General features: G+C 54.3%; 2 protein-coding genes across 2 annotated transcripts; both read left to right on the plus strand.

Annotated features, from left to right (window-relative positions):
* Positions 1 to 358: 358 nt before the first annotated feature.
* Positions 359 to 4,793, plus strand: NMB (neuromedin B). The gene is made up of 3 exons (XM_059824171.1): positions 359 to 494; positions 1,020 to 1,222; positions 4,595 to 4,793. The coding sequence occupies exons 1-3, from the start codon at positions 359 to 361 to the stop codon at positions 4,640 to 4,642; spliced, it is 387 nt and encodes a 128-aa protein (XP_059680154.1). The 3' UTR covers positions 4,643 to 4,793.
* Positions 4,794 to 17,653: 12,860 nt separating this feature from the next.
* On the plus strand, positions 17,654 to 22,388 carry DUOXA1 (dual oxidase maturation factor 1). The gene is made up of 6 exons (XM_009808814.2): positions 17,654 to 17,800; positions 18,705 to 18,762; positions 19,309 to 19,443; positions 19,607 to 19,820; positions 21,109 to 21,323; positions 22,174 to 22,388. Exons 1-6 carry the CDS (start codon positions 17,654 to 17,656, stop codon positions 22,386 to 22,388), a joined length of 984 nt encoding a protein of 327 aa, XP_009807116.2.
* The last annotated feature ends 3,540 nt before the right edge of the window (positions 22,389 to 25,928 follow it).

The following is a 25,928-nucleotide window of genomic DNA, read 5'->3' on the forward strand; positions in this document are numbered from 1 at the left end:
GCAGAGCCGCGACGGCCTTCACCTCAGCGGTAGATCCGGCACCGTCTTCCCACCACATCCAGGCGGTGGGATGACACGGTTCGGGATGGGGTGGGGGACAAGCGGAGGAGCCTGTGGGGCTCCGAGGGCTGCGGTGAACGGGTCGCGCCTCACCGGGATGTGGGCGGCGAGCGGGGTCTGTCCCGGCCCTGGCAGCGGGCAGAGGGGCGTGCTCGGGGCTGAGGGAGCGGCGGCGCCTGAGGAAAGGGCGGGAAGCCCAGCGGCTGCCGGGGGGGCGGTGCGTGCCGCGGCCCCGCCCCTCGCGGGCTATAAGGCGGCGGGGCGGCAGCGGGCGGGAGCGGGTCCCGCCGGGGCGGCTATGGCGGCGCTGCGCTGCCTCCTGCTGCTCCTGTGCGGCGCCGCGCTGGGGCCCGCCGTCCACCTCGACTTCGCCGAGCACCGCAGCCAGGCGGCCAAGATCAAGGTCAACCCCCGCGGCAACCTCTGGGCCACAGGTACCGGCGCGGGGGGGGACGCCAGGGACACGGACACGCGTGTCGTGCGGCAGCCGTGGGACGCGGGCTGTGTGGGGCAGGGCTCCCGCCCGGCGCCCCTCTGCCTCCCTGTGGCCCCTGTCGCTGCCTGTGGGGAGCCCCCTGCTCCTCTCGGTACCCCACAGGGTGGAGGGGGTGCTGGGAGACTTGGGCTCGGCAGGACCTGTGGCGGGCAGGAGAAAACCAGGGCAGGGATGAGGCAACCTCCTCCCACGTCTCTTGGTGACAGGTCCAGCACCTCTTTCACCCCAGAGATCCCATCAGCGGGAGCGGGAAGTTTCCCCAAAGTCCCGTGTGGAACGAGGACCTGGGATTTCTGGGTTTCTCCTCGCTTTGCTGTACTCAGCTCATTTAGGCATTAGGTTTGCTCGGTGGTGCTGCTTGTTGAGTCGTGCTGGCATGAAGTAGCAGGTAACAGCTTAACCGGAGCCCCAGCCCCTCTCCCCTGGGGCGCTCGTGCAGACACACAAGTGCATTCTATCGCAGGTCACTTCATGGGGAAGAAGAGTGTCGCGGGCTCCCCTCACCTGGAGTCGCCGGAGGAGCCTGCAGTGCCCATGGTCTTCGGTCCCTCTCTGAGAGCCTTGCTGGAGGACATGATGGAACTGCTTACCCGTGAGCTCCTGAAAATCCTCTTGCAAGAGAGACTTTTGGATGAGAACCAAGGAAAATACGACCTCACTGACCAGGTGAATATTGACTAAGATGGAGGGAGATGCTCAGAGCAGGGAGGTGGTGGTGTGAATCTGCAACAGCCAGCCTTGCTGGAGATGGGAGCATCTGCACGGCTGCTAGAGGTGTATTCTCTCTCTTTTTGCTCCAGTTAACCCTCCTTAAACTACTTCTTAAGACCAGTCATAAAGGGGCAGAGGAGAAGTCTCCTTAGGCTTGTGTCTGGCTGCACAATAGCTAATAGTCCCAAATGCTTGGCTAGGGTGTGAGGACAAGCGACGGATGCTGCAATGGAGCTGTGGCAGTGGTTGATCTCCAGCCCAGGGGTTGTTAATAAGCATCTGGGTCTTCATCAGCCAGATACAGAAGAGGGCAGCTGGCCGCTGTTGCTGCCGTGAAGAAATGTCCCCTTTTCCAGCCATTGCAGGGACAGGGAAATCCTTTCTCCCTTCTGTTTCTGTAGAGAGAGGCCAAGAGGGACGTAGCTCCATACATGAAGGGAAAGGATTCTGTCCCGCAAAGGGGTCTTGGGCTTCTGATGCCCCCGTCTTGGGTCTGTGTCACTGTGGTCAGGATCCCTTGTTACTGAGGGGCACGTAGCTTTCTTAGCTTGCCTTGCAGAGAGGAGGTGTGTGTTAATCGTACTGCTGCCGAGCGGGTCTCGGGGAGCAGGCAGGAGCTCTGGTAGTCCCGCTGTGCATCAGCAGATCCTCACTCCTCGATGTGGCTTTTGCCTCAGAGCTTACCCAAGTCCTAGTGGAAAACCTGCCCCTGGGAGCGATGCATGCACACAGATCCTCACACAGGACGTGGAGGTGGAATTGCTCGGTCCGTGTGGCTCTGCTTGTCTGTTGCCTCATGCGTGCTTCCCTGGTGTCTCGCCCTTTCTAGTCACTGCAGGAAGTAACCGAGAGCCTAAAAGGGATGAAATCCTCTTAGGTGGGTCCTATGTGTGCTGTCGCACTGAGCTGCTGTGCTTGAGGAGCTATCCAGTAACACTGCACGCAGGTAAAGCTACTTCTGTTATCCAGGTTTAGGCAGTGCTTGCTCCTATTCTTTGCTTTTTTTGGGAAGGCACAGGTGGAGCAGAGTTGCAGGTATGTGAGCCTGAGTGGCACTGATTGTTCAAGCGCCTTCTTGACTCGGTTTCAGCAGACTAAGGTAAACTGAGGCTTTCCTAGAGAGCTGGTCCCATCAGGATAGAGGGCTTTCCACCATGAAGATACAGCTGGGCATGGCTGAAGACACCAGCCCACCCTGCTCCCCTTAAGATGCTGTGTGCTGTGACCACTGCGCTGCTGCAGCTTTTGCTTCTCAGATGCACCTGAAAGGGAGGAGAGGGCTGTGAAGGTCCTGGACCATTCTCCATCCTCCCTGGGGAGCCTTTGAGGAGGAGGGTATTTACTGCATTAACTGCCTGAGATGATGGGAGAGCTGGTGGATGTGATGCCCTCCCTTGTTTGCCAAGATGTTCGTGAGCGTGCGGTGTGAGTTCGATAAGTGATCCTTGTGGCTCTCTCTCCTCTGTGTAGGTAAGTTGCACGGTCACTGCTTGTGCCGCAGATGCGCTCAGGGCAGCCTCTGCCCAAGCACTGGTGCTGTGTCTTGGGCTGCCAGCCAGGTGCTGGTGCCCTGCCAGCACTGGACATCAGCCTTTGGCACGTGTGTGCTGGGTGTCAAAGCTCTGCTGCTGGAGGGCGATTTGGCTCATGGTCAAGCAGATGCTGGCCAGCTGTCTGCCTCACTGCCCCGATGCCTCTCTGGTGTGAGTTGGGATGCCCTGCACACGTGTGGCATCACACCTCACCTTCTCCCGAAGCCTCTCCCCTCTCCTTGGCCAGTGCCCTGGCGTGCCAGCTGTCCTCTTGGTGGCAGTGGAGACTTTGCTGCGTGACAGGTCTGGTTCTACCCTTCAGGCACCTCTGAGCACCTGACTAGACTTAACTCCTGCCTTCCAGCTCCTGTCTTTGACACCTGTCCCCCAGGGCATCCTTGCCTCTGAGCTGCTGGTTGATATTACAACACTACTTCTCCCTGGTGCCTTTGAGTGCTGCCGGTGTTATACTTTTCTGTGGGACCTTATTTTTTCCTGCTCTTGTGGGTGACATGGTGCCAATGCAAATTCCTGCCACCCTGACAGCTTTCTCCCTCAGTGTGACTGTTGTTGGACACCTGGGGTCAGCACCCAGCCTGTGCTTGAACCGATCCGTGTGCCATGTTTGCCACCTGCCTAACCAGCTGTTTAATAGCTCTGCTCTGTGAAACTCTGTCCACCCCCTGCTTAGGATCTGTCACTTCCATCTCAACTTGGTTTAGAAAAACTAAGGTGCTTGCTTCTCCCTTCCTTGGGACCCCCTGGTCAGCAAGGCAGGAATTAACGTGCTCTCTAAGTGCCGCTCTGCTGCTCCAGCACACGTGCTGTGCTTTGTGGCAGGATAAGTATTGAGGGAACTTGACTTTTATTGGAACAACCCAATGGGCTTTTCCTTTTCTGAGGGTGTCACTGATCATTCACAAACAGGTTCGTTCTTTCTGTGGGACCCCTCTAACCATTAAATATATCCCAGGGCTTAGTCTTTTTGCTTGCTTTCTGTTCACGTGGGTTAGTCCTGCCTGCTGCCGTTGGGTTTTGTCTCAAGAAGTTTCCCATCCCTTTGCAAAGCGGGAGCCCATGTGCTGCTCCATGCTTGTGATGGCAGAAGTCGTGCAGAGCAGAAGGGGTTTGCAAACAGGAATTTCTGTTTTGTCTTTTTAACCATGTGTGGCTGGCAGGGCTTGGCTCTCAGCACACTGGGGCTTCCTGGTCTCACCCTGTTGCTGTGTGTGACAAGGATTTGGCTGGCATAGGAGTATCATCCCCATCCTTTGTCATCTTCTTGGGTGTGTAGCCGTATTTCTCCAGGAGACAGACAAGGGTGAGACCAAGTGTGTGGAATGGCTCCAGGGGTGTGGGGAGAGCCCTTCTGCATGAAGGCAGATGCTGCCCTGCGTAGCTCTGGGACCTCTGGGCAGTATGCGATCCCACAAAATCCCTCTGTAACTCTTCCCTGCTGTGTTTTGTGTCTCTTTTTGCCTTCTCGCATAGCGCTTTGCTGAATCAGGCCCTGAGGCTGCTCTTGTTCCTGAAGCCCAACCCAGTGGCTGCTGTCTCAGTGGGCTGGTGAAGTTTGCCTCTGCTGTCTGTCAGCTGTGGTCCAGCTGTTGGAGCACAGGATGGGAGGCAGGAGCCAGGCTCCTGACTCTTCCCTTCTCGTGTGCTGTCGTAAGCCACCCCTGAAAGTGCCATCATGGTCCAGCATGGGACATTCTTCCCCGTGGTACCCAGCAGGTGATGTTGGTGGAGGCTGTGTATGGGACCCAGTGTCTCACCGTTGTGCCTTTTCTTATAGGAGACAGGGCTTTTAACAAAGGTGCTGGAGAAGTATTTTTCAAACTGAAGAAGCACAGCCATGGAGGATGAGGTCTGCAGGCTCGGCCATGCATGGCAAACGGAGAGCATCGTCCTTGTGGGTTACTGTAGCAACATCACTTTTATTTATTCTTTCTGTAATATTGTTAATAGTGATTACTTGTATGAAAAGCAGAACCTCCCTGTATATTTCCTGTATGTTTTCTGCTTTCTTGATGTCTGATGTGCCCCTGTGAATAAAACCGTCTCTTTGCACAGACTAGCTCAGACTTTTCTGTGGGGGTGGGAAGGCAGACCCCCAGGTCTTGTGCAGGAAGAATGGGGAGCAGGAGCAACTTGTTGGGGGATGGAGGGAAGCTCTTGACCCTCAGCAGGCAGGAGGGGCTTGGATTCAGTCCCTGCAGCCTCTGCTCACTGAAGGAGACCCTAACTGCTGCATGACAAAACTACAAGCTTGCATGAGCCGATCACACCATTCACTACTGGAGCATCTTTATAACCCTCTCTGCTGGAGAGATTACCAGCAAACCCTCCTGAAAACAAAAAGCATCTTGCTCATGGCATTGCTGGGTTTTCTGGTTCAAGCAGGGTCCCTGCCTCGTGGGACCCCAGGGTTTACTACAGGCTCATTGGCCTTGGCTGGACCACCTTCTGCTGTTCCTCCTGTGCAGGTGCTGACCATTAAACACTCAGCCTGTTTATGTGCCTACTTTGGGATGATTGCTTGGTGAACCTTCACCTTCTGTGTGTAGTTAAGTGCTCAGATAGGCAGAGGTACAGCCCTGGGGTCCTCTGTTGTGCAGGAGAGCTGAAGAGGGGCACAAACAGGGGTTGCCCAAAACGGGTGACGGAGCATAGCCCTATGAACAGGCTCTGGTTCTGCACCTTTTGAAAGTGCTGCTCATAGATACACCCTGCGTTCCCCAGCCACCCCTTGGGATGTCCCCAGGCAGAGCTAAACCCAGCAGCAGATCCCAGAGTGATGCCATAAATGAAACCATAAGCTTCCCACACCCTGCTTCCCCTGCTACTGATGTTGAATTCAACCTGAACCTTTGAGCTCCTGCAGGGAGGAAAGCCCTTCTCCCAAGAGTGACAGGAGCCCAGAGCCACGCCAAGCCAAGGGATGATCCAGCATCTCAGTGTGCTGATGACCAGTGGAGGGGAGAAAGCCATGGTAGGAGGCCTTCCCACCTGGCTCCCTATCACTTCAAGGATGGCTTGAAGCCCAGGTGGTGCTTTATGAATATGTTGCGCCTGCAGGAGCTTAACTCATGAGCACGGGAAAGGCAGTGGCAGCCCTAAACTCTTTTCTGGGGAGCTGCAGGAGAAAATGGCTGGTGTCCATCCCTGGGCAGATGTGGGACATGCAGGCGCAGATACCGTGGCCCGCTCACATTACAGCACAGTGCTGCCTCCTGCCCAGCCCCAGGCCTGGAGATGCTTCTGAGAAGATGGTATGGTGCTGCGAACCCACTGCCAGTGTCACAGGGTGTTCCAAGCCAGGTGAGAGCTGGAGCCACTGGTGTAGGGCACAGCTGGGGACATCACGGGATCCCCGGGTCCTGCTTGGGGCAGGCTGGCAACTCTGGGAGTTGCAAAAGAGATAGGTACTGCAGAAATATTGTGTGACGGGGTCACCACTCCTGCAAGCTTAACCTTGGGGTGCAGGCCTTGTTGCGGGCACAACCAGCATTCATACTGCTCATGTTTGCAAAAAAATGAGCCTGCAGGTTATTTGCAGAGTTCCCTGTCTGCCCAACTGCTCACCTGTCCCCCCTCTTGTTCCCTGCATGCCACTCCTGGGTTTGCTGGCAGCACTTACCCAGGTGTTGCCAGCTGGGAACGATGTGCTTCAGTAATAGAGACCCGGCATCCCCCGTAGAGCAAACGCAAACCCCATGCATTGGCCTCCCAAGCCTACAGATCTTAGACCAATAAATGAGCATTTGTTTTCCACTTACAGCCCGGCTTTTGAGCCTTTGGAGTTGGTGCTTTCTCAGCTATTCGAAGGTTGGTTTTGGTGGGTAAAACCCAAACGTCCTACAACTAGTTTGCCCCGAACATTGGCTTCAAAACCTGATGCTCCCCATCAAGTGCCCCAATGCTAGGGCCCTTCATCCTTCAGGAGAGCGGGACCAGGCTAGGAGGGAGTTTTCCAGGAGGCACGTGATGATGATTCAGATCATGCCAAACCTCCCCTGCCTCACTGGAGCAGTTGCATAGCTGCAGCCCCTGGGGAGAGCATCGCCTCACTACCGCTTGGAGCCCTCCCAGGTTCTCCAACCTGCCAGTGAACAACCCACCTTTAGCACCACAGCAGCCTCTATTCCCTTCTTGTGTGCTTCATGGTCTCCTACCCACCAGCTTTGCTCAAGAGGTGTCCCACTGTTCTTCTGCAGTCACTTGTGCCCAGGACTGCAGGAAGCCTTCCTCCAACCTGTATTTTTTTGCCCAGGCTTGCTGCTGTGCTCTGGGAGGTGGGTGACCCCCAGCTCGCCTTTCATTAGCTGTAGCAAAGCCTTGGCTTAAAACTAATTATAAGCAAGAAAAAATAATGACAGAGCGTATTGTGTTTGACACTGGAGCAGACCAGATGCCTCTCAGCCGGCAGTGTGATGGACTGACAGTCTAATGGTATTCCTGACCTGATGTCACGTCATGGGACCACCAGCTCATGTCCCAGGCAAGCCCATGGGAGGGAGAGCAGGTTCCTGAACATCACAGCAGAAACCTGCCATGAGATACCTAGGGGAGATCCTCATTCTCCCACCCACCCAGCAAGAACCTGTCCAACTGCCTGTCTGCCTGTCCCCCGTCTCCCCCCACCGCTATCTTGTGAGTCAAGATAAAGATGAGGAGGTCACTTGGTAATTACTGTCATGGGCAAAACAGACTCGACTTGGGGAATTTAACTTAATTTATTGTCAATTAACGTAATATAAACATTTAAGTACTGACTCATGTTTTGGAAACAAACAAAAGCCCCCAGGCATTTTCACACTTGGGGAAGTACCTCTCCTCCCCTTTGCCAGGCTCAACATCGCTCCCAGCAACTCTCCTCCTCCTTGTTATCACTGCAGGTTACACTCAGTCCCCTTGGTGAAGCAACAGGCAAGGGGTTGCAGTCAGGCCGTAGTCGTTTCCTCTCTGCTGCTTCTTCCTTCTTGCTCTTTTCCTGTGCTCTGCTGTGACTGCTCAACACTTATGTCTTCCTTTAGGGGTGTACCTGCTCTGTCATGGGCTCATCCACAGGCTGCAGTCCCTTTTGGGATGTATATGCTGCAGCGTGGGTCCTCCATGGGCAGCAGTCCATTCGAGGGGTGCCTGCTCCACCATGGAGCACCGCTTCATCCTCCTCCTCTGAACTGCTATGTAGACCACTGGAGCAATGTTGGCCCCGCCTGAGCCTGAGCCACATGCTGCTGAGAAGCAAGGTGTCCAGCACCTGCCTTGGACACCATCCTAGAAGCATAGGATAACTCAGGCTGGAGAGGACCTCAGCAGCTCTCCAGTCCAGCCATCTGCTCAAAGCAGGGCTCAGTTCAGGTTACTCAGGGCTTTGTCCCTGTCAGGTCTTGAAAACCTCCAGGTATGACAGGTAGGTGACCTGCTCCACTGCTTGACTGTTCCAATGTTTCTCCTTGTCCCACAGAGGCAAGCAACCACTTAAGCCCAAAACCCCCAGTCCTTCTTCAATTTAAATTACAAACTGAGAGGGTGAGGAAAACTTTTGAGGAATACTATTTTTTGGCAATTTGCCTGCTCTGCCCTAGCATCTGCCTTTCTGACATTTATCTGCTGGTCCACAGCATGCACAGTCTTTCAGCACAATGCCCTATCACTCACCAGGTCATATTCTTTAGGGGTTTCCAGGACCAAAGCTTTGTGTCCAGGCTAGGGAAATGAGCAAATTCTTCAGGTTTCTTTTTTTTTTTTTTCAGCTCTGCATTTGTTCCCCTTGCTGCTCTGGTTCAAGGCTGCCCCTCCATGCTGCTGCTTGGACTTAAGAACTTGCTCACAGCAGAGCTTACTGCTTCTGCACACCACAAGCGGAGATGCAACGAGGCCACTGACTCAACTGGGGTCACTGGGACGACTTCGCTGGGGCACACAGACCACTGCAGAGCAGAACTGTGGCACAGATCCTCAGAAACCATGACAGTTCAGAGCACGGACATCTGTGATCGTAGCTGGTCTCCTGGACTTCCCCCACAACCTGTGACCATGGTTTGACCCCAGTCACGGGAAAAGGATGTGAAGTGAGATGAGAGAAATGGAGACAAGCCACCTTCACCACTGACATTTGTTTCTGTTTAGTTGTGGGACTTCCCCATGAGGAGGAGCTGGCTCAGAGGGATGTTTGTGAAAGTTGACTGCCACCACTTGGTGTCATTGGTGTCCCAGGCTTAGTGAAGTGCTTCCTGTCATGCTCATTCACACAGGACTGGCTCTCCTGCTATGCCCTCAGCAAAGACATTGGGCCCCAGGTTGGTGTGCTCCTTCCTCTGAGGTGTCCTGAGACTTCTCTTCCATAGGAGACCAACAAACAAGGCAATGAGGAAGGGAGAGATGGAGGCAGAAAGGAAATCAGGTTGCCATCAGGAAGCAAAATAACCTTAGTCTCCTAAACACCTTTTCCAACCCCCCGTGCTCCTCCAGGGAAAGCTCTTCTTATCCTGATATGGACAGCAAAACCTGACCTGACTAAGGCAAACCCAACCAGCACAGAGGCTGAGACAGCCTGAGGAAGTGGGTCTCCAGAGCTTGGCACCCCTATTGTCTTGAAAATTAGTTCCAGGTTGCAGGGAGCAGGGCATCTTAGTGCAGAGGAGCCAAGATGAAATGCAATGTAGGGTTGCAAACCATCTGGATGCTCCATCAAGGATACAGAGACCTTTTCCCCACGACGGGACCCAACAGCTAACTGTAAAGCACTGGCAGCATGGAAAGAGGGAAGGGATACCAATGACACAGAAGGATCTCACATAATGGCAAACCGTGGGCGGAATGGATGTGTATCCTCAATCCAGCACTGGTGCCTTCAAAATAGTCAGGCCCCATCATATGTGCTCAGGTGGCCAGCTTGCTTTGTTCAGCTGTAGGTACTGAGGATGGGGTCTCCTGGGAGAGGAAGAGAAGGGAGATCTAAGCCATGTACCAACTCCCCTCCTTCCCCACCCCCCCCTGCCCTGAGCATGGCAGAAGCACTTTGGAAAACATGGATATGGGACCCTGTGGTGAAGCATTTCATTGCATCAGGGCCTTGCCTTCCGGCTGAGCCCCCCAAGAAGGGAGTCAGCTAAAGATGAGCAGGAGACATCCTCTGGTAGACAGTAAGAGGCCTGACAGAGATCTGGTACCTCCATGGGAACCTCAGAAGTTCAGAAGGAGCTGGCAACAGCTCCCCAGTTTCACCTGGAAATGAGAGGGAGCCGAACTCCCCTGGTGAGACCACACAGACCTTGTCATCCAACCTGTTCTCACTGCTCACCGTCTTTATGGGAAACTCTTCTCCTCACCCTCTTTCTCAGCCCAGGAGATGCCTTCTGCAGTATGAAATGACTCCCCAGTGTTTCTTGTCCCAAGCCAGGTCTTACCACAAGAGATGTGCTTACCCTGGCCCCAAGCAAATGCCTTGTTCTGGACTTGGGTGGACTGTGGAAGCAACTACGAGGACATCATGGAACATGTTGTCTTGAAATCCTGCGATTTCTCCTGCTGTGAATAACCTGGGGAAAGTGGCAAAAGTGCTTGACTGTGTTGGGAGAATCACAGTCTGTGAGGTCTCAGGGCTGTGCCTGACCCAAGGTCCCCAATGTGACCCCACTCAGAAGGAGATATTTTTACAGTGTATGCACACCGAATGCTGCTGCTTAAGTCTGGAGAAATGGACCATCCCAGCTACAGACCCACAAAGCCTTTTTTTATGGGCTTTCTTTGCAGCACCTGTTCCTGGCAGACATGAGATGTTGGTCTTCAATAGATGAAAACAGTTCTAGAGCAGCAGGGACGAAACCAGCCATGGGCTGGATGAGAGCTCTCCTGCAACAGAACCCACTAGACGGGACTCCAAAAATCATCAGGGTGATGGAGTGCAGGGAGAGGAGGTCTAACACAATCTCACTTCCATTTTGTATTAGTTATGATGCATTTTTAACCTCCATATGGTGCTGAGAACCAGCCAAGGACTGTAAGAGGAATAAGGTATTCATATATTAATTGGTTCTTCAAGCTTGTGGTGTATAAAATATATCGAGCGGGCTAAACGTGACATAGCACTGGGAAACTGCTTTGCACTGGTAACAGCTCCTGGAGCATGTGCTCCCGCTGCGCTGCAGAGAGGAAGGTGCCATAAACCAGCTGCTACCAAGTCCACCTGCCAACCTTTGGACTCCTTGTACAATGCTGAGACTGTGCTAGGAGTTGTAGAGCTGGCAGAATTGCTGTGTAATTGATGGTTTTTATAAAATGTATGTAGCTTGGTACTGCAACGCCAAGGTGTTTTCCCAGTGTGGGAAGACAATCAAAGCGGTAATTCAGGCAAGTCCCCTTCCTGAAGCAGTAGGCAGAGGTGGATACAGTAAGACCCCTTCCAACTCCAGGTAGGATCTAGAAAGAGTGAACTTAGGACATTCCTTTCTTTCCATTTCCAGCTCTCAGTGTGCCCGTGGTCTTGGTATCCCCCACTCTCTGATGCGCAGAGGAAGACCTTTGCCTCCAGGAGGAAATCTGTACCTGTTCTGGGTGTTTTCAAGCCAAAACCTGTTGCACAAATTGGTGCAGGGTGGAGGCACTGAGGAGGGAGCCACCAGCCTCCAGCATGCCCTCAGGGAGCAGCTCCAGCCTGGCCGTGCTGCTGCTGTGGACAGGAGCAACCTGCTCCAGGACCTGGATGCAAACGCAATGGGAAGGGAAGGGCTAAGAGAGCTCCCAGCAGGGCAGAAGGACTTGTGGGAATACATATCTGGGACTTGGGCCAAGGTGGACTCTATCTCTCTTGTCTGGGAACATCCAGGTGGCAGTGCTAGACCTCAAAGACCATGTCCTTCCATGAAGGGTCAGCTTCCCAGGTTCCTCACCTGCCATGTGCCCTTTCTCTGGAAGGATGGGAGACACATGCCCTGAAAGGTTGTAGCGAACCAGCTCTGCTGGGTGGTCTGTGAGGCTGTGGTAGGAGGAACAGAGATACCAGATTTGTATAAAAGCTAGTGGGAGGACCTCTGAAGGTCTCTAGTTCAACCTCTAACTCCCAGCAAGACTGTCAGCAACTGCAAGACACTATCCCAAGATGATGCTCGGTAGGACAGGACCACTGCTTGGGAAGACCTCAGCACCCCAACCCACAAGTCCTTGTGAAACCCAAAGCTGGTAGAGAACACGCACGGGAGACCCGGCCACCCTCAGATCTGCCTTGGGTGTGCCATCCACCACAATGTTTGTCCTCCTGCTCCAAGATCTGCAAGCTCATCCCCAGCAGGACGTGGTCCAAGTCCAAGTGGAGGGACTCTGAGTTTATAAGAGAACCTTGGAGGGCTCTGGGACAGCCAGGGGGTCTTGCAAGATCAAAACCGGTTAGAAGGTGGTTCCACACGCCCTACAGAAATCTGCGCTAGTTCTGGCTGGACTGAACTGTTTGTTGCACATAAGCTAAGGCAACCCCATCTCTGCTTGCAGATTACCTTGACTCTATGGATATTTTTTTTTTTTTTATATTAAGCAAGCAGTTCGTTGTAATTTATCTTACAATATTTCTGCCCACAGACTGTGGAGCAGCCCTTGGATCTTTCCACCGCTTTTCAGACAGATGCACGATTTCTCATTACACCATGTGCTCTTGGCACTTTTGCCTGGATGGAATAAACAGATCTTCAAATGATCTTCCACCCACAGCCAGGATACGGGGTGCAGAGTGCCTGTGTGACCTCAGACACAGGCCTGCATCGCAGTCCAAGGTGGGGTAGCATTAAGTCACAGAATCACAGAATCACTAAGGTTGGAAAAGACCTGTAAGATCATCAAGTCCAACCTAAAAAAAAAAACAAAACCAAAAAAAACCCCAACCAAACCAACCAACCAAACAAACAAAAAACACAACACACCAAAAACCAACCCACCCAACACCACACAGCACCATGCCCATCAAGCCACATCCCACAATGCCACATCCACACGCTCCTTGAATACCTCCAGGGAGGGTGACTCTACCACCTCCCTGGGCAGGCTATTCCAATGTTTCACTACGCTCTCAGTAAAGAACTTTTTCCTAATATCTAGCCTGAACCTCCCCTGGCACAATGCACATTGCTCTGTGCATTAATTTCAAGGCTGGCAGGGAGACACTAGACAGGAGCTCCATGGAAAAATGTGTATATCTCTTTAATTAGGCCTCTAATGACAGCGATTACAAGAGAAAGCTACTCTCTAAGTTGCAGCCTGAGATGAAAGTGCCAATTACCACGCAGTGCATCATTAACAAGCCCCAGCAAAGCCTGGAAAAGCTCAACTCGCTGATAGTTACGTCAAACTGGCAGGAATGGCTGTTATCTGCAGGGACAGGGTTTCCCAAGCTGGGATGGTAAAATCCCTGATGAGATTTGTCCCAAAGGCTAATGCACTTGCCAACACTCATGCTGGGGCAGGAGAGCTCTGTCAGATGGGCGGGACCCTCAGGGATGAGGCTGGAGAGGCAATCTGGGAGCTCTTTAGTGGAGAGGCAGCATCTCTGACATAGCTGCAAGATGGGAGGTGATGTCCTTCCCTTCTCCTCCGTTCTCCCAGGGCATCAGAGTACCCACCCAGACCCTCCCACACTCCGTCCCCATATCCCTCTGCTCCAGCAGCTGTTGCAGAGCTGCAACACTGGGATCAGGGCAGCCTGGAAGGGGCACTTGGGGTCTGTGAAACAGGAGAGAAAGGCTGGACCTGCAGCCCCTCAAACAGGCTGGGCAATCACAGCAAGGGGCACGATGCTTGGGAAGGAACAGGGACCAGCCCCAGCCCCACATCAGGGTGTCCCCTTCCCTGTCACAGGCACTGGTCTCAGTGCCCACGGGGTCAAACACGGAGTCTCTGGGTGGGATGGAGATACTCAGGAGGGCAATGGGGCAGCTGGGTTTCTGTCCCCTGGGTCTTTGAGAGCACATGGAAACCTGCAACAGCACTGGTAGGAGCTGAAAGCCTGTTTGGGGCTGGGAGCAAAGACCATCAAGCAGACCCAAGTAAGATGCTCTTCCTGGCATGTGCCTCTGAAGGTCTGGGCCACAGGAGACTTATTCCTCTCCTACCTGATGGGTCTTGGAAGGAGCAGAGGGCTGAACACTCAACACAGTTTCTGGATGAGGATTTGGCTAAAACCCTTCCTATTTTAATTCCCACTAGGATGATGGGCGGCTCCTGCTGAGCTCTGCCTCCATGTCCTGGCAGCCCTCTCAGTCAACCCTGAGCTGTATCGTCATGAGATATGAAACTTCCAAGCAGAGCTGGAAAAATAGATCCTTCTTGCAAATATATCTAGAGCCAAACCATGGCCACAGGACCATGAATGTCTCTGCTCAGCTAGGTGGAAACTGGCCAGAGCGGGTCCCTCCACCCTTCCTCCTGTCCCTCCCTTCAAGCTGCTCCATCATGGGTCATTCAGCTGTTGCGAAGAATCCTGGGCCAGGAGCGGCATCCAGGCGTTGGGATGGGACACTGGATGGGCTTCAGCACAACAGAGACCCAGCCTGAGCCCAGCTGCAGCATCCTCCACACCAGGCACCCGGACAGAGGGGTGATGGGGACAGCCAATGGGGCAGGGTGACACCTGGACACAAACACCACATCTGTCCCACGGGCACTGATGGATAAGGCAGAAATCCTCTGAGCAAAGGGCGGCCTCTCAGGGCTCCCGCTCCATCCCCAAAACTGCCTCCCTGCCCAGGCATGTCCCTGTGCCTTCCCCGCCTTGGCTCCCGGCACCAATAGAGACGGCGGCTGATCCAACACTGCGTGACTGTTTGCGCAAGAGGTGATGGGTGCTGCTCCCCTTGCCTCCACCTCCCTCAGGTGACCTGGATTGTGTGACTTATCCCATTGAGTGAAGCAGAAACTTCCCGATAAAAGAGGGCTGCCCAAGCGAGGGCAGGGTGCTGACAGTGGGAGCAGCATCCTGAGCATGAGGCTGTGAGCTCCTGGTGAGCAAGAACAAGTCCCCAGACCTGTTCCCTGGAAACTGTCCAATGAACTACACACCATTACTACCTGCAGAAATAGCCAGAAAGTTAAAAAGAGAGGAAAAAACCCCAAACCCCAGTTATCATCATGGCCTCAGGCTTTCTGTAGGACCTCTTTGTGGATGCAGAGTGCTTTGTGAGGGGTAAATCCAGCAGTTTTCCCACACTTGCCAGCCCACTACCCCATCAGCACCCCAGGGAAGTGGAGCATCCCCCCACCACCATCGTGCCCCATTTCCATCACTGCTGGGGACAGAGGAGGGAATCAGAGCAGCCCTGTGAGCTCCCCCGATGTCCTGGCACACAAACGCTGTGTTGCTGGGCACCTTCTTTACAGAAGGAGGCAAACTTCCTCCCCCCTGCTTTCATTTTTGGCAATAGGGCATCTCCCCGAAAGACATGTTTGTGATGCTCATTTGAACAGCACAAAAACAATGGTGCCTCCATCTCTTCCCCAGACAAACCCCATACATTGGTTTGGCCAAGCCAGTGCAGAGCCCATCCCTCCGCTGCCTCTCCCAGCTCCAGGGAGTGTAAGGAGTGATGGTCTAATCCCTAGTCAGACCACTCCTCATCCCACATACCACCTCACATCATTGCATCTTCCCCACCTTACTTAATCTCAGCGCACTAACCAGGCTCCTCTTCGGTTATCCCTTTCCCACACTGGAGGGAGAGGTATTTCCACCTTTCCAAGAGGTCCAAAGCCCCACATGTGTCCACATGATTGCCCCTGAGGAGCTGCACCATTTGCTGTGAAGTCCGTGCCTCCCTCCGCTTTGCAGACGCTGCCAGAGCTGGAGCTGACGCCACATGCCCGGCATTGCCTGCACCAGCAGACACCTCTGCAGCACAGCTCTGCACACACGTTTCCCAGCCACGTCACCCTTGTCACCCTTTATTTATTTTTTTTAAACAACCCCTGGGGAGGGATTCAGTGTTCAGACTGGGTAGCACCAGTCTGGGACTTGAGGGGAAATGGCAAAGTCTTTGCCCAGAAATGCTTTTCTTTCCTGCTAGGCATGAATTAAAACTTCTGTTTACCTCCCTCTGCCAAGGGGGTGGGAAGTACAACTTTTCGGGGCACCCAGCCAGACCATCCGCTGGAATGCAGAAAGAAATTCCCAGGGGATGGCAGTAGTTGTGCCAGCTTCAGAGGGAAGCCCCCAAACATAGGTCAGGAGAGTGTTTCTGACACTCTGGGACCTCTCAGCATCAATGCAACTTGCTTCAGGGAACCAAAATGCCAAACAATGAGAGCAAACCCCAAAAGCTTGAATTTCCATGATCTCCACACCATGGCCAGGTTAGTAACCTGAGCATCTTCTGCATAATGGGGCTGGGAGCCCCTCTAGATCTGTGCCTCTCCGCTGGTTCCCCCTTGCCAGCCAGTGTGTCACCTTGCCCAGTGACCGACAGGTCGGCTGGGACCTTCCCAGGGAACCTACCTGGGGGATGGCATCAGGAGCAGGGTCAGCAAGGAGACCGTGCAGCCACAACCCATGCTAGATGACCTCAGCTGGGATGTTTCCCTGGGCAGTGCAGGTGAGGGCTTTGAAGCCGTCTGCTGCTCTCCCCAGCAGGCTCCTGAGGAGCCTGGCAGACCCAGTGTCTTCGTGCCGTAAGGAACAGCTGGACTTTTCACCACTCTGCAGGAAAGTCGAGGAAAAGAAGGCAAAGCCCCCCGGGATCACTCACCTCTGCAACGCTGCACGGCACCTTGCCAGCCCGTACCTCCCTTGCCTGCCCTTGGGCCCAGCAGGAGTGCCGGAGGGGGCTGATCAGCTGTGGGTAAGGCTGCGCCATCCAGCCACCTCTGGAGGCGGGCACCATAAAAAACACTGGGAGAAATACAACCGTGACACGCTGGGTTGGCTTCTCGCCCGCAGCCCGGGAGGCAGCGTGGGCAGGGAGGCAGCATCCCAGAGCACGCCGCAAGTCTGCACAGCAGCCAGCCCTCAGGATCGGCCGTGGCACAGGTAGGCTCAGCGCGGGGAAGGGGGCATGGGTGTTTTCTGCAGCCACTACTGGGACAGTCCCTGCTCCTGAGGGATGCTGAGCAGCTCTTTCCTAGCATGGAAGTGCCTTGGCCCAGTGCCTTGGCAAAAACCACAGCCAGCTTCCTGAGCAGCATCCCTCCGCCCGCAGCGGCACAGCGTTGCCTCCAGACGGCTCCTGGGACAGAGGGTTGACAGGTGGTGATTGGCACCCTGCTGCCAGGGACAGGCAGTTTCTCTGTCCCCTCTGGGTTACTCCTGTTTCCTTGGACAGCAAGGAGTTTCCTCTGTCCAGGGCTCAGCGAGGAGCAGCCCAACAGGGCACAGCCCATGTTTGTGCAGTGATTCACCGAGCGCCCCGAGCACAACACCCACAAGTGAGCACAACACCCACAAGTGGGAGCCAGGCTGTTTGATAAAGAGCTGAACCAGGGAGGGTGGGAGCACAGGCAAGAGACCAGGGGTCAAGAACAGGCAGAGGAGGGGAGCGAGAGGCCCAGCGATGTGTGATGTCTTGCTGTTGCATCTTGGGGACAATCTGAGCATTGCAGTGGATGCCCCGGTGACTCCAAAACTGCTTTGCTCTGGGATGTACCCTGGGGAGATGGAGGGCTCCCGTGGGAGATGCCTGAGCGTAGGGCCAGATGCGAGACTGCAATGTGCACGGGCACTGGAGATGCACGCATAGCTGTGCCCGGGACAAGCAGCACACTGGCAAGTGGGCAGGAGATGGCTCTGCAGAGAAGGCTAGATGGGGTGGAAATGTGGAGGTGATTTTCTCCCTGATGTCTCTCTGAGTGCCAAATTCCAGCCCTCCTGGGCAGCAGAATGACGCTATGGAACGGCTCCTTCCCCTTCTACCCCGGCGCCAATGCATGCTTCCCCTTCGACACCGCCCTGGCCGTCATCATCTCCATCTTCCTCTCTGTGTTGGCCACTTTCATCATCATCCTGCCAGGGATCCGAGGCAGGGGGGTAAGTGGAGGGGCAGGGGAGCTCAGACCTCTGGTTCCTGCCCTGTTCATCCCACATGCCTCCTCCTTCCCAACCTCAAAAACAAACTTGGGGAGCAAACATGCCCACAGGTTCATGGCCAGGGCTCCAGGATCTCTAGCAAACCATGGGGGTGAGCTCCAGCCCAACCCAGCATGTACCCCCATACTGGAGACACCAAACTCCACCATCCCAAATTTATGAGGCGCCCAGATCTGAGCTTGGCTGGATTTCGCCGTGAGCAAGCCCAAGCGATTTCGCAGTAGTGGAAAAACAGGGCGAGGCTCAAAGAGCTCGCTCCACCTTCCCCGAAACCCCAATAATAGAAGGAGGTGTGCACTATGCGTGTCCCAGCACTGCTCACGGGGGTCTGCATGGCCCACAGACCTCGCTGTGAGCCCACCGCTCGCACGCTGTGTGCTTGTTGCATGTTTGGCTTTGCAGTGAGGCTGGCCGAGAGGCGTCTCCCCACCAAGGGTCACACTGCGAACGTCTGGCCGATGCTTTTGTCTCCACCTGTGGCCAGCTGCCAATAGGTCCAAACACGTGAGGTTTGGATAAGTGTTGGAATCCCAGCTCAGGACTATTAAAGGGAGTGTCTCCATCCTCCTTCCCAGAAAGGGCATGGCATGGCTTTCCCAAATGGGCTGTCTTGACCTTCTTGCTCTGGCTGGATCTCCCTTCTGCCTCCCCCACCCCATGGCAGGGATGACCCAGCCACGTGTTCCCCCCCCATGTCACCCACCTGCAGAGCCCATGGGGTGACTCCCAGGGGAGACAGGCCTGTTTCTCATCGACTGTCATTTCTAAATGACATGCTTGGTGCTGAGGTCCCCATGGCAAAATCTGACTGAGACATGGACCCCCCTCTGCTCACCCCTCACAGAGACTCTTCTGGTTCCTGCGGCTGGTGATGGGCCTCTTCGTGGGAGTGGTGGTCCTCAGTGAGTACTGGGGTCCTGAGGGGGGAAGCTCAAGGATGCCCAAGACACAGGGGATGGAGAGCCAAGGTGAGGGAGGGTGAACAGAGCAGCCAAGCACCAAGTCCAGCCCGCAGGATGAGTGGGGAAGACCAACGCCTGTCTTTGTCTAGGACCTGGTTCCAGCAAGTGGTGGGAGGTGCAAGTACCCATCTATCTCCTCTCTGAAGGCTGGCAGTCATATGTGCAGACCACCTCCAGGCCCATCACCGAAAGCCCACCGCCAACTGCCAGGGGACTCAGACAAATTGGCAGGTGCTTAGATGAGGACCAGTGCCTAGGCAGTGCCAACACATCAGCCCCATTGCCTCTAGGGCTAGGGACAGCGCTGGGTCTGGGGAGAAACCAACCCAAGTGGGGCTTTCAGGGTCATGGGTCGGGGTTGATGTTGGGAAGGACATACAAGACTTCTGCTCCTTGGGGCTCACAACCCAGGCCTTGCCCTTGGGATGGGGTAGATGATGCTGAGGCCATGGTGACCATCATGACTAACCTTTGAAGTCTTCACAGCCATACAGTTCACCAGGGACTGGGAGACCGGCTGGGTCACAGCAAACACCTCCTACAAGTCCTTCAGCCGTGCCCTGGTGAAAGCAGACATTGGGCTGCACATTGGCCTGGCGGGGGTGAATGTCACACTGGTGGGTGAGTGCGTATCATGACAGGAGGGGATTGGGTGCAAGTTTGGCACAAGTTTGGCAGCTGTGCACCTGGGTACTGAGGCTGTGGGCCCTTGAGCCCCCACACCAGGAAGTCTTGGAGCTGCCTCCAAGGCTGAGAAAGGTTCTTAGTCTTCATCATCTGGCAGGAAACCCAGTGAATCAGGTCAATGAGACCATCAACTACAACGAGCACTTTGCCTGGAGCTTCGATGCAGACTATGACCACAGCTATGGTGAAAGCCTGGAGAAGGGGCTGCCCAGCCCCATCCTCTATGTGGCAGAGAAGTTCACCACGCAAAGCCCCTGCGGCATGCACAGGCAGTATCGCATCTCTGGCCACTACGCATCCCTCACACTGTGGTAAGTTAGAGCAAGAGGTCAGCCCTATCTCTGCTCAGTGGGGAGGTGGAAAGAACCAGGTAGAGCAGAGGGAGCTTGATGGAGCCACCCTCTTCCCTGTAAGGCCATGCCAAAGCCTTGGCTGGTCTCTGGCACCTGCCCTTCTGCCAAACCAAGGATGTTCATGCTTCCTGGCCTGCCCGTCTCCCCAGAGTCCTCTTCTGTGTCCTCTGCCCTGATGTGCAAAATTGCAGAATTATTCTTCATTTAAAGGAAAGCAGATGCAACTGTGTGGGGCTTATGGTGCAAGGTCTTTTCCCAAGCAAGATGCGGAGCCCCAATAAGACCAGCGGTGTGTGGGGGTTCCTCTTGCATGCCCAAAAGGACATGAGACCTGCTGGTGGGGAGTGGGAGGGACTGTCAAAAGGGTGCTCAAAGACCGTCTTGCGGTGTAAAGATGAGAGCCTTTGTGTGTGTTGTGATCATGGAGGCTCAGAGCATCCCCACGCGTCTCAGAGATCATGGGAAAGGCACTGCAGGGAAGAGTAAGTCTTGCGATTCCCCCTATGGGTGTAGGCTCCAGGTCCCTGCTCACATCTCCTTTTTTATTTTCAGGAAAAATAACTAGCCCTGTCCAAACCTTCCTGCTATTGAGAAGGAGTATTTCAAGGCAGGGATGTTGATGTAAACTTATTTTTTGTTACTATTCTTGGAATCAGAACAATTTGTTAGGCTTACCTCCCCAGCAAGCTAAACCCAAACCCCAAGCACAGGGCAGGGCTGGCAGCTGGGTTCACTCCAGGTGCTGAATCAGATGTGGGCACGGCTTGTGGTGTGGTTCTCCAAAAAAAGGTCCCCCTTGTTGCCATTCTCCCTTTGAACTAGTGGGAACTGCCGGGGCAGGGGGTGGGGAGGGGGTGGGGGGCAGTTGTGGAGGACCGCAAGAGTCAGAGAAAGAGTTAATCTGGAGGCACCTCCAGAGGTTTCTACTCCAGTCCCCGGCACAGAGCAGGGCAGACATCAAAGCCATATCAAGGTGCTAGGGGTTTGTGACGTTCAACACTCAATGTCCTCAGGCATGGATATCCCTCTCCACCACTGCAGGACCGGTCCCACAGCTCCACCATTCATGCAGTTACAGAATCGTTTGGGTTGGAAGGGACATTCTTAGACCAGCCCACCTGGACAAGCAAGGCCAGAGAGAGCACGTTGCCTAGGGCTGTATCCCTCCAGTGGGATGTGGAGAGGAGACCCTGAGAAGAGGCTCCAAGCATGACACTTTCTGTTCAGTTTTGTGGTCCTTTCGCAGGATGGCCTTTTGCACGTGGCTCATTTCCATCCTGTTGTTCTCCATGCCTATCCTGCTCTACGGTGGCTACATGCTCCTGCTCACTGCTACGCTGATGCTCTTCTCACTGCTCTTCTTCTTCACTGCGAGGAACACCCCAAAGTGCCCTATCCAGTTTGGCCCAGCTTCTTTGAAAACAGACTATGGTGGATCCTTTTGGCTGACATTAGCAACAGGTGAGTGCTCAGCTTGCTCCTGGGGCTTTTGTTCTCCATCCCCGTGGCGATGATGCTCAGTGATGCCCCAACAGTGCCTCATCCCTTCTGTCTCCATGGCTGGTGACAGAAAATGATTTTTTTTTTTTTTTTAATGGCATACGAGAATTTAGGATAGCATCATCGAGATTGGGCAAAAAAGAGCTGAGCAGCCAGGAGATCTGAATGGCCAAAGTTATCTGCATGGAGGTGTGCCCAGAGGAGTGCCATGAAAGTCATGAACCGCAGAGTCGGGGAAAGACCAGACCTGGAAGGACCCTCAGGGAGGTTCTCTCTCCAAGCCCTTGCCCAGAGCAGGGCTAACCTCAAAGCCACATCAGCCTTGTTCAGTCTGGTGGTGGCTGTCCCCATGGCTAGAGATCCCCTCTGCCTTTCAGGACCTGCCCCACAACTGTCCCACTCTTGGGCAGCAATTATTTTCTTTTATCCAACCAGAATTTCCCATGTTACAACTGTGCACCTCCGAGAAGAGACTGGGTCTTTTTCAGTAGCAGATGATGGCAATTAAGTCCCCCTGAAGACTCCTCTTTTTCAGGCTAAACAAGCCCAGCTCCTCCAGCCTTTCCCCATACATAGTGGGCTCCAGCCCCAACTCTCTTGGCCATCTGCCCCAGTTCATTGACTTCTCTTTTGTACTGGGGAGCCCGAACTGATGGCAGAGTCCAGATGTGGAGAAGGAAACAACACCTTCCCTTGACCTCCTGGGTGATGCCATGTGCCGTTGGCCTCCAAACCCAGACCTGGGTCTGTCTGGGTCTAGGACACAGCGGAGAAGAGGTGCTAACGTGTCTCCCCATGCTGTGCATTGCAGGGCTGCTGTGCCTGCTGCTGGGGCTGGGCGTCATCATCCTGAACTCCGTGCAGCCGGAGAAGCTGAAGCTTGTCTTTAACCTGGACGAGGGAAAGGGAGAAGAAGAGAAGGTGTGGGACAAGTCCTACCCACCAGCTGAGCCCAACTCCTCTGCACACGATGTGCTGATGGTCCCCCTGGGTGAGCTTTGTGAGGTGACAGCCACCCAGCTGTAAGGCACTGGAGGGAGGCAGGGCAAAGCACGAGGACATCCCTCCTGAATTCACGTTCCGGTCCAACCCCCCTCAGGGACCCAGGTGGGAAGAGACACGGCAAGAGCCGGGTAACAAGAACATCCAAGTCTGAAAAGGTGTCTCAAACACAACAGTTTGCCCCCATTTTTTTTTTTTGCTGCTGTTGTACTCACCAGCAGCTGGAAGAACTTTTTCGGTGAACAGAACCCATGCCCCATCCCTGGCTGTCCAGTTACAGGCACCGGGCTACTGCCCTTCCCCTTAGTCCATCCCCAACAAACCCTGAGAGTCCTCCCTAAGATGCAGAGACTAAACCAGAACAAAATGGAGAGAAACTAAATAAATGCAGAAGCATGGATATGAACTAAAGGAGAAGCAGAGCCCCCCCAAAAGGTACCCCCACCCCAAAGGCCTCTGAGAAGTCCCCTCTGCCTGGGGATGCTCTTCCCATCAGTGGTCAGGAAGACGGAGCACAGCTGTGTCACCGGGGTGCCCTGTATCCAGCACCATGTCTTGGTCAGGGGTGAAGAGCAGGCTGACAAAGAGGCCCACAGTGGTTGGAGGTACCGGACTTTGGAGACATCCTGGATTTCAGACCCATCCTGGCACCCCACAGCTCAGGTTCGATGTGGGTCTGAGGTGCACTGGGCTGTACATTGGGCTGGAAACGTCACGGTCAGGGACCTGGCTGGTTTGCCCCTGCTTCTTAAAGTGCTTAGAAACACCCCAAACCACAGCCACCAGCCTGTGAGTTACTGGTGCTCTCACAGCCCTCTGAAAGGAAGACAAAACATTTCGGTGGGAGGGAAGCAGAAGAGTAGATGGGAACGGGGGTGCTGCAGTGCCCCGGAGAGCGGCTGTAATCAATAAGCAAGAGGTGAGCCTCACACCCAGTCCGTGAGGCTTGGTTTCCTCCTGCTCAGCCATGGAAATACACGTGTCGTGGGGCACATGGCGCTGAAATCCTGAACGCCCAAGGTGGATGCAGCTGCCCACTCCCAGTTGCTCACATCTAGCAGGTACCTTGCCCACGCAGGGAGGGAGGGAGCATGTTTCAGGTTTTCACCCCTTTACCTCTGTGCAGGTTTTGCAACATTTTTTTTTTGTTTTGTGCTCTCTCATTTTCCCCTCTATCTCAATAAAATAAGTTGGACCTGGTCTTTCTTGTGTCTGTCGATAGAGGCATGCCTTTGAGGGCTGGCAGGCTGGGGATGCTCTGTTGCTGCGACATGGCGGCCACAGGGAAGGGAAGAAGGCAAAGGCAGAGCCCTTTTGTGGTCCCGTATGGGGCATCTTACCACAGCTAGTCGGCGCAGGGCGATAAAGGCAAATCAACACGCACTAAATAGGATATCGGAGCACCCCCAGGCAAACAAGCAGGGGGGATATGGGAGGACTTTAGCTCCTGGAGTGACCCTGGGCATGTGGAAAGTTTGATGGGAGCAATTCCCCAGCCCAGGAAAGAGGTTTGCAGAGGGACCACCATGGGGCAGGCCCTCTGGGGAGGGTGTGCTCAGACATGGCATCCTGCCTCATCCCATTCAGGATGGAAGAGCCTTCAATGAGGACCTGGAGGACCCAACAGGCATTTAAAAATAGGTTGGAGCTGAACTCCTTGGGCTTGGGAGACCTCATCCAGGATGTTCCCAATGGCATCGACCAGGAGATGCTTCAGCCTACAGATGAACTAGACCCAAGGTGCAACAAACTCCTATTTATTGACTTGAAATTCAGCCCTCATAAACCTCTGCCTCTCCCTGGTGTGTTCCCCCTTGCAGCCCAACCTGGGGAGCAGGGGAGTGGGCAGCTCTGCTGCCTGCTAGATGGTATGGTGGCTGCATGCCCTGGTGCAATGAGTCCCTCCAGGCATGGGGACCAAGGTCCTTGCAGAGCCCCGGGCTGTGCTCTCCGAGAAGCTTCCAGTGTTTGCTCCATTGCTGGCGCTGACTCTCTGGTTAGATGCCAGATTCCCTGGGTAGCGTGGGACCAGAAGCAGCCTGGGCCGAGAGCCAGGGATTTAATGGCAATTATTTTATGTCTTGTTGTCCAGCAACGGATCAGTCCAGCGAGGAAACTGAGCCGGGAGCTGTGGTGGACAGAGGAGGTAGGACCTGCAGCAGCACAACGTGGAGGATGGTCAGCCACAGCTCTTTTAGTGCATGTGAAGGAGGTGCTATGACAACATGTAGTGAGGCAAAGTGATCACTCAGGAGCAATGGCCCTCGTGTGTGCACCTCCCTGTGGTGGCAAGGGAAGAAGTCCTCCACCTGCAAATCTCCTTGCAGGTGGCCAGCCCCTGTGACGCAGCCAGCCCCTCTTGTCCTGACTCCCTGCTCTGCATAAGACACAATGCGTGAAGGGGTCTCTGCATCCCCCATCATGCCATTGCCACTGCCTAGTTGGCCCCATGCAAGCCCTGCTGCAGAAATCCTGGCCGTCCTATGTTCGCTAGGAAGCGGGCAAGACACACAGAGATCTGGTGTCTTTGTGCTTCAAACAGATCGAATTTTATGTTTTGTTTATTATTTGGGCTCACGGCCCTGTATATCTGGTGCAACAGGCCAAAGCTTTTCTTCTGGTGAGGATGTGACTGGGGCGCAATCGTGCCCAAAAGCAGGAGATGAGGCTGGAGAGTGCCAGATGCAGTGGCAGAAAGGGTGGGAAACCTCCCAGCCTCCTATGCTTTCAGCGCACTGGATCTGTCCCACACCAGCCCCAAAAACTTGTGGTGGGTTGTAGCATGTTCCCATGGTGGCTCCTGACCTGACACGTCTGGGTGCAAGGAAGACTCGAGAAAGGGATTCTCCTTTTCCTGAGGGAGTTTTGTTGGTTTAATCTTATGGCTTTTGTCCTGCCGCTTGGCTAGTTAAAGTCCTTTTGAGGCTCTCCTACATCCCTAGTCCCCATAACAAGGGTTTCTCAAGGACTCACCTTGACACATGCCAATGAGCCGCATCCTTCCTTGGGGGCACCTCTGCCAGGGCAGCTTCCCCCATGGGAAGGATGCATCTGCTGGGGGCTTGCAAGCAGTCACCTGCGGATAAGCCTCACAGCCCCTGCTTAAGAAACTAGCCCCCCAAAATGCCCAAAGTGTTTCAAAGGAGCATGTTTTTAATAAAGTTTTATTGAAAATAATAGTTCTTGCCCATATCAAATCACATTAGTGCAACACAAATATCATATGAAAGAAATAAGTAACTTAACAGCGAGGGTCTTTTCTCAGAAAGAAAAGAGCCAAAATACTGAAATTATGTCCTTTACAATTAATTGGGCTGAAGATGCCCACGTCTCCAGCATTCAGATATGGCAATCTCCTTGGGCCAGCCCATGGAGACTTCATCAGGCTGGTGGGTTTGGTGCCAGAGCCCATCTTCTGTTTGTAATAATGCAGCTTGATGCACTTCATTTCTCACCTTGGCTGGGTCTGGCTCCCGGCCTCAGGCTTGCGTTTTGTGGTGAGCCCAGCCAGCCCAAGCGTGCTCCAGCTGGACAGGGGTAACTTCATTCTTCCCTCTCCTTCCT

Source organism: Gavia stellata, chromosome 13 (assembly GCF_030936135.1).
Source record: "Gavia stellata isolate bGavSte3 chromosome 13, bGavSte3.hap2, whole genome shotgun sequence".
Classification (NCBI taxonomy): Eukaryota; Metazoa; Chordata; class Aves; order Gaviiformes; family Gaviidae; genus Gavia; species Gavia stellata.

What these genes read in the sequence shown, in the direction of transcription:
- NMB (XM_059824171.1), top strand. Translation starts at nt 359, where the DNA reads ATGGCGGCGCTGCGCTGCCTCCTGCTGCTCCTGTGCGGCGCCGCGCTG. An exon ending in CGGCAACCTCTGGGCCACAG is followed by an intron (nt 495 to 1,019) that starts GTACCGGCGCGG and finishes ATTCTATCGCAG; the next exon opens with GTCACTTCATGGGGAAGAAG. An exon ending in AATACGACCTCACTGACCAG is followed by an intron (nt 1,223 to 4,594) that starts GTGAATATTGAC and finishes CTTTTCTTATAG; the next exon opens with GAGACAGGGCTTTTAACAAA.
- DUOXA1 (XM_009808814.2), top strand. Translation starts at nt 17,654, where the DNA reads ATGACGCTATGGAACGGCTCCTTCCCCTTCTACCCCGGCGCCAATGCA. An exon ending in CGTGGGAGTGGTGGTCCTCA is followed by an intron (nt 18,763 to 19,308) that starts GTGAGTACTGGG and finishes AAGTCTTCACAG; the next exon opens with CCATACAGTTCACCAGGGAC. An exon ending in GGTGAATGTCACACTGGTGG is followed by an intron (nt 19,444 to 19,606) that starts GTGAGTGCGTAT and finishes ATCATCTGGCAG; the next exon opens with GAAACCCAGTGAATCAGGTC.